Source organism: Equus przewalskii, chromosome 11 (genome assembly GCF_037783145.1).
Source record: "Equus przewalskii isolate Varuska chromosome 11, EquPr2, whole genome shotgun sequence".
Lineage (NCBI taxonomy): Eukaryota > Metazoa > Chordata > Mammalia > Perissodactyla > Equidae > Equus > Equus przewalskii.
The window spans coordinates 18,638,601-18,650,371 of record NC_091841.1 but is presented as its reverse complement, the minus strand read 5'-3'; the positions used below and the strand labels follow the sequence as shown (position 1 = coordinate 18,650,371).

General features: G+C 38.8%; 1 protein-coding gene across 1 annotated transcript; it reads right to left on the bottom strand.

Moving 5' to 3' along the window:
- Positions 1–9,805: 9,805 nt before the first annotated feature.
- LOC103543174 (putative olfactory receptor 5AK3) lies at positions 9,806–10,735 on the bottom strand. The gene has a single exon (XM_008510072.2). It carries the CDS (start codon positions 10,733–10,735, stop codon positions 9,806–9,808), a length of 930 nt encoding a protein of 309 aa, XP_008508294.2.
- Between the last annotated feature and the right edge of the window lie 1,036 nt (positions 10,736–11,771).

Sequence of the window (11,771 nt, the reverse complement as noted above, 5' to 3'; positions counted from 1 at the left end):
AGTCTAGCAATAGCTTTGTCAATTTTGTTTATCTTTTCAAAGAATTAGCTCTTGGTTTCACTGATTTTTTTCTACTATTTTTAGTCTCTATTTCATTTATTTCTGCCCTGATTTTTATTATTTCCTTCTTTTTGCTGATTTTGGGCTTTGCTTGTTCTTCTTTTTCCAATTCCTTTAGGTTCACTGTTAGATTGTTTATTTGGGACTTTTCTTGTTTGTTGAGGTAGGCCTGAATTGCTATAAACTTCTCTCTTAGGACTGCTTTTGCTGTATTCTATAGATGTTGGCATGTCATATTTTTGTTTTTTTTCCATGTGTTTTTTAATTTCTTCTTTGATTTCTTCATTGACTCAATCGTTGTTCAGTAGCATTTTGTTTAATCTCCACGTTTTTGTGATTTTCTGGTTTTCTTCCTGCAGTTGATTTCTAGTTTCATACTTTTGTGGTCAGAAAAGATGCTTGGTATTATTTTGATTCTCTTAAAATTATGGAGACTTGTTTTGTGGCCTAATATGTAATCAATCCTGGAGAATGTTCCATGTACATTGGAAAAGAATGTGTATTCTGTGGCTTTTGGAGGGAGTGTTCTATATATATCTATTAAGTCCAACTGGTCTACTGTGTTGTTTAAAGCCAATTTTTCCTTATTGATGTTTTGTTTGGATGATCAATCTGTTGGTGTTAGTGGAATGTTAAAGTCCCCTACTATTATTGTGTTTCTGTCTATTTCTCCTTATATCTGTTTATAATTTCTTTATATATTTAGATTCTCCTATGTGTGGTGTATAGATATTTACAAGCGTTATATCCTCTTGTTGGATTTTCCCCTTTATCCTTATGTAGTGCCCTTCTTTGTCTCTTGTTACAGTTTTTGTTTTAAAGTCTATTTTATCTGATATAAGTATCGCTACCTCAGCTTTCTTTTCTTTGTCATTTGCATGGAGTATCTTTTTCCATCCTTTCACTTTCAGTTTGTGAGTGTCTTTAGGTCTGAAGTGTGTCTCTTGTATGCAGCATATATACAGGTCTCTTTTTCTATCCAGTTGGTCACCTTATGCCTTTTGATTGGGGCATTTAGTCCACTGACATTTAAAGTATCTATTGAGAAATACGTATTTATTGCCATTTTATTAAAATTTTTTTGGCTGTTTTAGTAGTTCCTCTCTGTTCCTTTCTGCTTCTCTTGCTCTCTTCTCTTGTGGTTTGATGACTTTCTGTAGTAATATGTTTAACTTACTTTCTTTTACGTATTTGTGTATTTATTATAGGTTTCTTGTTTGTGATTACCATGAGGTTCATATACAATAATCTACATATATAGCAATCTATAATGAGTTAATAGTCTCTTTAGTTTGACCTCATTCTAAAAGCTCTACTCTTTTACTCCTCTCCTGTCGCATTTTGTTTTTGATATCATATCTTACCTCTTATTTTGTGTTTGTGTATCCATCACCTTCTTATCATTAAAATAGGTAATGTTAGTACTTTTGTCTTTTGATCTCCATATTATCTGCATATCCTGCAGAGAATGAGGCACCCAGTCTATACAGGCTGACAAGTAGCCTGAGGGCTTGCTGTTGAGTGCAGCCAGTCCCTAGGGTCAGTTACCTGCTCTGGCTGAGCTGGATTAAATCAGTGCTCTAGTGGGTGTGGCATAGGTGGTTGACTGGCTCCCTTTGCTGTATTTTTGCCTTTACTAGGGATTTTATTGCCTTTTTTTTTTTTTTGGATAATCTTCATATTGCTATTTGTGGTCTTCCCTTTCCCACTTAAATAATCCCCTTTAGTGTTCTTTGTAGAACTTGCTTCTTGGTGATAAACTCGTTTAATTTTTGCTTGTCTGAGAAACTCTTTATCTCTCCTCTCATTCTGAATGATAGCCTTGTCGAGTAGAGTATTCTTGGCCATAGGATTTTTCCTTTCAGCAGTTTAAGTATATTGTGCCACTCTCTTCTAGCCTGTAGGGTTTTGGCAGAGAAGTCAGCTGCAAGCCATATGGAATTTCCTCTGTATGCCACTTGTTGCCTTTCTCTTACAGCTTTTAGGCTTCTCACCTTATCTTTTATTTTGGGCATTTTAATTATAATGTGTCTTGGTGTGGGCCTCTTTGGTTTTATCATGTTTGGTGTTCTCTGTGCTTCCTGTACTTGGATGTCTGTTTCCTTCCTTAGGTGAGGAAAGTTTTCAGTGATTATGTCTTCAAATAGACTCTTTGTCCCTTTGTCTCCCTCTTCTTCTTCTGGGACACCTACAATATGAATGTTAATGCCCTTGTTATTGTCCCAGAGTTCTCTTAGACTGTTCTCGTTCTTTTTAATTCTTTTTTCTTTTGAGTGTTCAGCTTGGTTATTTCCTCTCGTCTTTCATCCAGCTTGCTGATCCATTCTTCTGTATCATCTACTCTGCTGTTGAGTCCCGCTAGTGAATTTTTCATTTCCAGTATTCTTCATTTCTGATTGGTTCTTTTTTATATTTTCCTGTTCTTTATTGACATTCTCACTCTGTTCATCCAATCTTCTCCCAAGATCAGTGAGCATCCTTATGACTTTTTGTTTGAGCTTTTTGTCAGGTAGATTGTTTATTTCTGTTTCATTTAGTTCTTTTTCTGGAGTTTTGTCCTGTTCCCTTGCTTGGAATGTATTCCTTTGCCTCCTCATTTTGTCTCTTTATTTGTGCTTGTATCTATGTATTAGGTGAGTCAGCTATATCTCCTGGTCTTGGAGAAGTGGCCTTATGGAAGAGATGCCTTTTGAGGCCCAGCAGTGTGCTTCTCTTTTGTCAACAATACCAAATGTCCCAGGAGTGACTGCTGTGTGGGCTACATGTGTCCTTCTGCTGTGTCAGGTTTGCTGTTGCTGCAGGTACCCAGGGAGTCTAGGCTTCTCCCCCTTGCTGGCTGATTGTAAACTGGGTTTTGGGAGCCCCAGCACAGTTGACTGCAAGATCTAATAGCACAATCTTGTTGCAGTTTTTCTGTTAAGTGAGTAGGCACCCAGTGTGGCTGGTTGCTAGGCTCAGGGGCTTGCAATTGCTGTAGGCCTCAAGCCTTCAAGGCTGTTGTCAGCTCTCTCAGGATAAAAGCTGAGTGGGGCTGGCCCCAGGCAGGGAAGCAGCCAATTATTTCAGGCTTTGGAAGGCAGGGCTGATCCCCTCTGGGCTGTCTGAGAAGCACCAGATCTTCTGCCACTGATAAGGCCCACCTCCCACAGGTCCGTACACACTGTCAACCAGTCCTGGCCTGTGCACACATCCTGACCCCGTGGAGCATACCCAGTCACCCCACTGAAGAGGCCCCCATACTCTTCACCAATGCCCCCTACACTCCACCTGCTCCTCATGCAGGTCCTGCCCCACAGAGGTGGATACACTGCCAACCTGCAGAGAATGAGGCACCCAGTCTATACAGGCTGACAAGTAGCCTGAGGGCTTGCTGTTGAGTGCAGCCAGTCCCTAGGGTCAGTTACCTGCTCTGGCTGAGCTGGATTAAATCAGTGCTCTAGTGGGTGTGGCAGACCCCTAGGCTAACTGGCCAGGGCAAGAACTCCAATGGTGTCTGCCAACGACTATGTCAGCTCATTAGTACTAACTCACAACAATGGCTGCTGCCACTGTCTCTGTCCCTAGAGTGGTCTCACCTCTTACCAAGATGTGCCAAGAGCCTACCAAGTGAGTTTCTTTTCATCGAAGGACAGTGTGCCTTTCTTTCTGGTGATTTTAGGTTGCTTTCTGAGACAGGTGAAGTTGTGCATGAGCCCTTTAAGAGCAGGAATTTTCCGCTTATGTCTGATAGCTTTTCTGAGTGTATTCCCTGTTGTAGTTAATAGCCAGAAAAGCCAGATATTATGACACTCATCTCAGTTCTTCTGAGTCTGAAGGATGCTTATAGTGGTAACATGCCCTGGCTCAGGTACCCACTCCTTCAGGGAAGGCTGTGTAACTTAGGGTTTACTCCTGGCTGGGGCTGGCTGTGAAGCTCCCTGGCTCACGAAGGTGGTTTTTTTCTCTCAAGAAGGGAATTTCTGCCTCCTCCACCTCAGTCAGGATGGTCTCTTGTTTTGGGGGTTCTTTTTTTTCAAGAAGATTAGCCCTGAGCTAACATCCACCACCAATCCTCCTCTTTTTGCTGAAGAAGATTGGCCCTGAGCTAACATCCATGCTTATCTTCCTCCAGTTTATATGTGGGACACTTGCCACAGCATGGCTTGCTATGTGACGCATAGGTCTGCACCCATGATCTGAACTGGCGAACCCAGGGCTGCTGAAGTGGAACGTGTGAACTTAACAGCTGCACCACTGGGCCGACCCCAGTGGGGGTTCTTTTTATCCAGTTTTCAGTTCTCTCTTAGGGATAATTTTTCCAAGAATAGTTGTAACCTGATTGTGCTCATGGGAGGAGGTGAGTTCAGTGTCCACCTATGCCACCATCTTGGTAAGATCTCCCACTGCCCTTTTACTTGCATTGTTTCTGACAGGAAATCTGTTTTTATCTTTATTTTTGTTCTGCTACTCATAATATGTCTTCTTTCCGCTGGCTGCATTTAAGATTTTCCCTTTATTCCTGGTTTTGAGCAATTTGATTATGATGTTTCTATATATAGTTATTGTATGTTTCTCTTGCTTAAGGCTTCTTGTGAATCTTTTTTCTTTTTTTGAGGACGATTAGCCTTGAGCTAACATCTGTTGTCAGTCCTCCTCTTTTGTTGAGGAAGACTGGCCCCGAGCTAAAGTCCATGCACATCTTCCTCTATTTTATGTGGGACACCAGCCACAGCATGGCTTGACAAGCAGTGCATAGGTCCGCACCTGGGATCTGAACTGGTGAACCCCGGGCTGCTGAAGTAGAATGTGAGAACTTAACTGCTGCACCACCAGGACAGACCCTTCTTGTGATTCTTGAATCTGTGGGTTTATAGTTTCATTAAATTTACAAAATTCTCAGCTTTATTTTCCAAAAGAATTTTTTATATCAACCCTGCTTCTCTTGTCCTTCAGGGACTCCAATTACACATATACAAGCCTTCTTGAAATTGTTCTGCAGCTCATGATGTGTTGTTCATTTTGCTTTTTGATTGAATTTTTTCTCATTTTGGGTAGTTTCTATTGCTATGCCTTCAAGATCATTAATCACTTCTTTTGGAATGTCTAATCTGCAGTTGGTCCCGTCCAGCATAATTTATTTATTTTTTTTAACATCAGACACTGTAGTCTTTATCTTATTTTTCACATCTCTACTTAACTTTTTTGAACATATGGAGCATAGTTATAATAATTATTTTAATGTTCTTGATTGCCGATTCTGACATCTCTTGCAGTTCTTGATCAGTTTTGACCAATGATTTTTCCTCTTATTGTGGTCATGTTTTCCTACACTTTGCATGCATGGTAATTTTTGATTAGATGCTAGGCATTATGGATTTTACCATGTTTAGTGCCAGTTATTTTTGTGTTCTTATAAATATCCTTGAGCTTTGTTCTGGAGCACAGTTAAGTTCCTTGAAACTGTTTGATCATTTTGAGTCTTGCTGTGTAGATTTGTTGGTTGGAAGTGGAACAGAGTTCAGTGTGGAGCTGATCATTTCCCACTACTGAGGCAAGTCCTGTCTGTGCACCATACCCAATGCTTCATGAATCTTGAAGTTTTCCAGTCTGCCTGGTGAGAATAGCCATTGTTCCAGCCTTGGGTGAGCATCAAGCACTGTAACCTATAACATTTTCAGTATTTTCTTCCCTAGCTTCAAATTGTTTCCTCATATGTGTGTACTGATCAATACTCAGCTAAATAATTGAGGGAGATCCTCTGCAGATTTCAGGGTTCTCTCTCCATACAACTCCCCTTCTTCAGTATTCTCTATACAAACTCTAGTTGCCTTGGTATCCCCAGATTTTCAGCTCCATTTCCTTTAGGAAGTCCACTAAACTCTTCCTGAGTTCTCCCTCTCTCCATCGGGATTGGGAAACTTTCTTAAGATGGAAAGCTGGGGAAGATTTAGAGCTCAATTTTTCTTGTCTCTCAGGAATCACTGGCTTTTATTGTCCAACAATTTATTGTCTTGCAAACTATTATTTCATATATTTTGCCCAATTTTTCTTGTTTCAGGCAGGTGGGTGAGTCCCTCTGTTATTCCATCCTGGCTGGAAGTGGAAGTTCTGGAAGAGATTTTTAATTGGATAAATAATACACGTTTGAAGTTGTTCAAATTATATTGTACCCAAACCATTTTGATGTTTTATTTTAAACTATCTTCAATGAAAAGTACATAGACTTTGAAGTTAGAAAGATCTAGATTTGGATCCTGGAACTACCATTTAATAGGTATGTGATCTTGGGCAAGAATTGTAACTTCCCTCAACCTCAGTTTAATCTTTGATAAAATGAGAAGGAACACATTTACCTTAAATACATGGGATTCTATGCAGTATTTTTTTTTATAGCAAAACATTGGAATTAGATAGGGTGATGCTAAAATAAGGCAGAGTTAATCTATAGCTTGTACTTCCATGAAACACCTAAAAATAATGAGATAGATCTATAAGTATTCTCATGGAAAATGAAACACTGTTAAATAAGTAAAGCATTTTGCAGAAAAATGTGGGGTGTGAACTGATTTTTAATTTAAAAAACTCTCTCTCTCTCTGTGTTTATGTTGAGAAAACACCATCTGGAAGAATACATGACAAATTTAAGCAAGTTGAGGAGGACTGAGGGTAATAGGGAGTTTCCTTTTCTAACTTTACAAACGGGTGTATTTAAAAAATAAGGGACACATATTAATTCCTTTTGCAATTAAGAAATGAATAACAAAATGAAGCAAGGTTCAAGAGAACAATTCACACTGTCAATGCCTGATAGCCAACCAGGAGCACATATGTAGTCATGTAAATTAGGCTATTTCACATGAGGCAGCAAGGGAGAGCACACCCCAGAAGCACCAGAGTGCTGGATAAGAGGGGATTGGGAAGGCTTTTTATAGGACTTAGGCTTGTGCTTGGTGATTCTAATGATTGACGAAGTGCAGGCGTGTTCTGTTTCGAGTGTTATCAGGAATTCAGTGATTGGATATTTTGGTAATTTACACCTAAGAGAGGAGAAAATTAAAGAGGGTAAAGAAGGAATATTTACTCATTAGTTGGAAAAAGGGAATGTTTAGCCATTTTTCTTTGGTTGCCAAGAGTCCTTGTCCCTGTCTTGTTTCAGACATACTTTCAGAGTGTCCTTTTCTCTATCTTGTTCCATGTCAGTCGTGGAATGGTCTTATCTAATAATTGCTTATGTTCTGTAAAGACTGTTTGTTTCACTTGGGAACATTATAGCTATGTCGACTATCATCTCCAGGGCCATTTTATGCTTCTTTATACCATCAGTAACTCTTCTTTCTATTTATATTTTTATTTATTTTTTAGGAAGATTAGCCCTGAGCTAATGTCCACTGCTAATCCGCCCCTTTTTGCTGAGGAAGATTGGCCCTGCGCTAACATCCGTGCCCATTTTCTTCTCTTTTATATGTGGGATGCCTGCCACAGCATGGTTTGATAAGTGGTGCATATGTCCATGCCCAGGATCCAAACTGGTGAACCCTGGGCCACCGAAGTGGAGCACACTAACTTAACCACTGCACCACTGGGCTGGCCCCCATTTATATTTTTATTTTGCCAAAGATAAGATGACTTGACCCAACCTTTGAGTTAATTATGCTGTCATATTACCTCTAATCCTATAGATTTTACTGTGGTCCTTATATGCTAGAAGAATGCACAACTGAATAGGAAAAATGCAATTTACTTTATATACAGGAGATTGATCTTCAGATTTTCTTCCCAGGCTAGTACAAGCTTATTACTCATCAGATGATTTCTCCACAGAGAGAGTTTATAGCTGAGGCCTATGGGATTAGGATACTTGTTCCCTTAAGTGTCTGTGACTCTAGATGCTGAGACACCATCAAAGAAAACAACCTTCATTAGTTAATTTCTGATGAAGGAGGATATTCCCAGAGGGGAGAAGTTTTTCTGTTGCAAATATTAGGAGACTTATTAACTGTGTGTGCACGTGAGTGTGTGTGTTTGTGTGAGATAAGGGCATTCTTGTAATGTCTGTCACATCCATGTTGGAATAATCCTTATCAATATTTGTTACTATTAACATTTATTGAGAGTTTATTAGTGCCAAACACTATGGTTTATATGCATTATCTTACATATTCCTAACAAGCAAGCAAACAAACATATTTTAAAAATCTCATGAGGTATGTATTATGAGAAAACAGTTTGAAAGCTCAACTAACTTCCAAAGGGACACTGGTGGTGAGGGGCAGAGTTGGGCCATAAATCACATTATGAAAGATTCTAAATCCTGTGCTCTCAAATACTACTTTCTAGTAGAGCATGCAATTAAAGCAACATTTTGCTTATACAGATACTCTCAGGTATTAGGTTCCACCTCATATTATTGAACCAACATTTCCAGGGCTGGGCTATAGTAATTTGCATTTCAAAAAACTTTCCCTGGTTATTTGAATGCTGCCGTCCATAGGTTGGTATTTAAAGACCAGTAGTGTAGGCTACAGACTCCCATTACTTCCAGTTAGAAAGCTGTCCATATTGTTTTTCTTAATTAACATTCCTTCATTGATTCAATATTTATAGAATCCCTACTATGTCTAAGGCTCTACACTAGATATTAAACATTCATAGAAGGAAAAGGTATCTCAACTGGCTTATAGATGACAGTGAAGGTCTCATATGTAAATAAATAGTTTATATAGGAAGTGTTAAATAATATTTTCAGATACAAATGAAATGCTGTGGGTATTCAGTGGAAAAAGAAGTTACTTCCAGGGGTAGGAAGTTAGCAGGAAATGAGTATTGAGCTGGGAAAACTTCAGAGAGAGAGACTGACTCTTGAAGTAGTAGTAAGATTTGGGCATATAAAGGTGTGTTGTTTCATGTGGTGTATGTACTGATTAAACATATATGACTTTCTGGCTTTGAAGAAGCAAGCTGCCATGTTATGAGAGGGATTATGGAGAGGACCATGTGGCAAAGAACCATAGATTAGCCTCTAAGACCTGGGAACAGCCTCTGGCTGACAGCCAGCAAGAAGGCAGGAGTTTCAGTCCTACAACAGAAAGAAGATGAATTCTGCCAATAACATGAGGAAGCTTGGAAGCAGATCCATTCCCAACTGGGCATCTAGATGAGTTCCCAGTCCTGGTTGACACCTTTATTGTAGCATCTCAGAGAAGGGGTGTCTATATTCTCGACATATAAAGCTATAAGATAATAATTGAGTGTTTTTTAAGCCCCTAAATTTGTTGTGCAGCAATAGACACAGATTTTTGGATTACAATAGTACAGGTTTATTTCCCAGTTGGGAACATTCCCTGTCTTGGTTTTGTCTTCCTAAGCAATGCTACAATAAACATCCTTAAATGTATGGCATTATGGACTGGAACTTATATTTCCATATTCCAACTTTCAGGGATGAAATTCTGGTTTTAAATTTTTTTTTATTTAGAAAGATATTGCTAGGTTCCTTCTAAAGTGAGGCAACACTTCAATTTTCCATTAACAATATGTGAGAGCATCATTTTCCTTACATCACAGCAATTAATAGGCGTTATCATTGTTTTTCAATTTTTGCCAGTCACATTGGTGTTATCTCATTGTTACTTTAATTTGCAGCTCAGTATTAGTAAAACTGTCAACTTTTCCTATATTGTTTGGCACTTTGGTTTTTATTTCTTAAAAATGGGCACTGTCAATCTGGTTGTTTATGAGTGTAGAGAATTAGAAATTGAGTATCAAACTAGAAGCATTTCTTTCCTATCCCTTTTAGGGCTTCTTTCACATCTTGGTTTCTCAGGCTGTAGATTAGGGGATTTAGCATGGGGATCATAATACCATAAAACACAGAAGCCACTTTTTCCTCCTCTTGAGACTTGTTGGTCCCATGGTGTAAATACATGCAAGAGAGAGTCCCATAGAAAATGATGACTGCTGTCATATGGGAGGCACAGGTGGAGAAGGCTTTTTTCCTCCCTGCAGCAGAAGACATCATTAGGATGGCAGCCAGGATATATGCATAGGAAAAGATGACAACCAACACAGTGAATGTCAAGTTACACCCCACAAAGGCAGTTAGGAGCACGATGTTGAAGTCAATGTTGGAGCATGAGAGGGTAAGAATTGGGGGTTCATCACAGAAAAAGTGGTTGATTTTATTGGATTTGCAAAAATTCAGTGAGAAGGTAAAACCTGTGTTTACAGAGGCATTTAGGAAACCCATGAAGTATGAACCAACTAAGAGTTGAATGCAGACTTTCTGGGACATGACTGTTGGATAGCGGAGAGGGTTACAGATGGCCACATAACGATCTACTGCCATAGCAGCCAGGATGTAGCAGTCACTTGTTACAAAAGTACCATAGACTACTAATTGTACCATACATCCTATGAATGAGATGGATTTTTCTGTCCCTACAAAGTTTTGCAACATCTTGGGAGTGATAGCAGAGGCATAACAGAGATCAACAAAAGCCAAGTGTTGGAGGAAAAAGTACATAGGAGTGTGAAGGCAAGAATCAATCTTGATGAGTAGGATCATGCCAATATTACCCACTAGGGTGGCCACATAGATCAGTAGAAATAGTATGAAGAGGGTGTGCCAAGACTTGTGCTGGCCAGCAAATCCCAGGAGAATGAATTCAGTCACTTCAGTGCCATTGTTTTGTTCCATGGCTAGCAAAGATTAAATGTCAGCTGAAAAAGTGCAAAGAAAGAAGAGAAGAGAAAGCTAAGACCATTGTGATCCTTTAGCTAAGTCTGGTTGGAAATGGTATAATATTTGATTTCATAGTGGGGTCAGAGAATATTTTCTGTGAGCTCCTTCACTTGGATTCTAAAGGTGAACATACAGGTCGCTGAACCTTGCCACTCAATTTAGGGAACTTCATCTATAGTTTGGGAAATTGCCTTGGATCAGTAGCTGTGTTCTCAGGGTGCAGACTGATTGGAATTTCATAAACATATCAGTTAAAGTACATATAAAAACACTTTTGTTCATTTTTTCTTTCTTTTATCTACCATATATTTTTATTAAAATACCACTATTTACCTAAATACAAATTATTTTATCTGAAAACCTTGACTCATCCATAGAATTCCATATTATCTTGCTCCTACTTTATTCTTTCCTTGCTATCAGTGCACTAGCCATCGTGGACTCCTCTTGTTTTTTGCTCTCCTCCACCTCTGGCCATTCCAGCATGTTCCTCTTTCTGCCTTAAATACCCTCTGGTCCATTTCCTATTATATTAGCATTTCATTGCTAACTTTTACTTTTCTCTGGTCTCAATTTGAATGGCATGTCCTCAGGGATTATTTTGACCATCCAAATGAACCATGAGCTCTGCTGTAGGTCTTGGTCCTTTTGTCTTAATCAGTTTTAACACTAATAATTATTTGTAACATTATTTATACACTTTTGCTTAATTTCTATTCTCTCATGGATTGTAGGTTCCATGAATTCAGCAGCTAGGGAAAGTGCCTGTGTCTATAAATAGTAGTAATTGAATACCTAAATGAATGAATGAATGAATGAATGAATGAAAAGATTTATGAAATGTAGAAAATCAACTGCTTATGTTACATGAAGATTTTTTTCCATAATTAATGCCATTGTTTTGTTTTCTTTTAAGAAGGGGCTTTTTTCTTTTTCTTTAGTGTGCCTCTCTGCTTCAAGGAGTTAGGACAGTTAAACTATAAGAATAGAA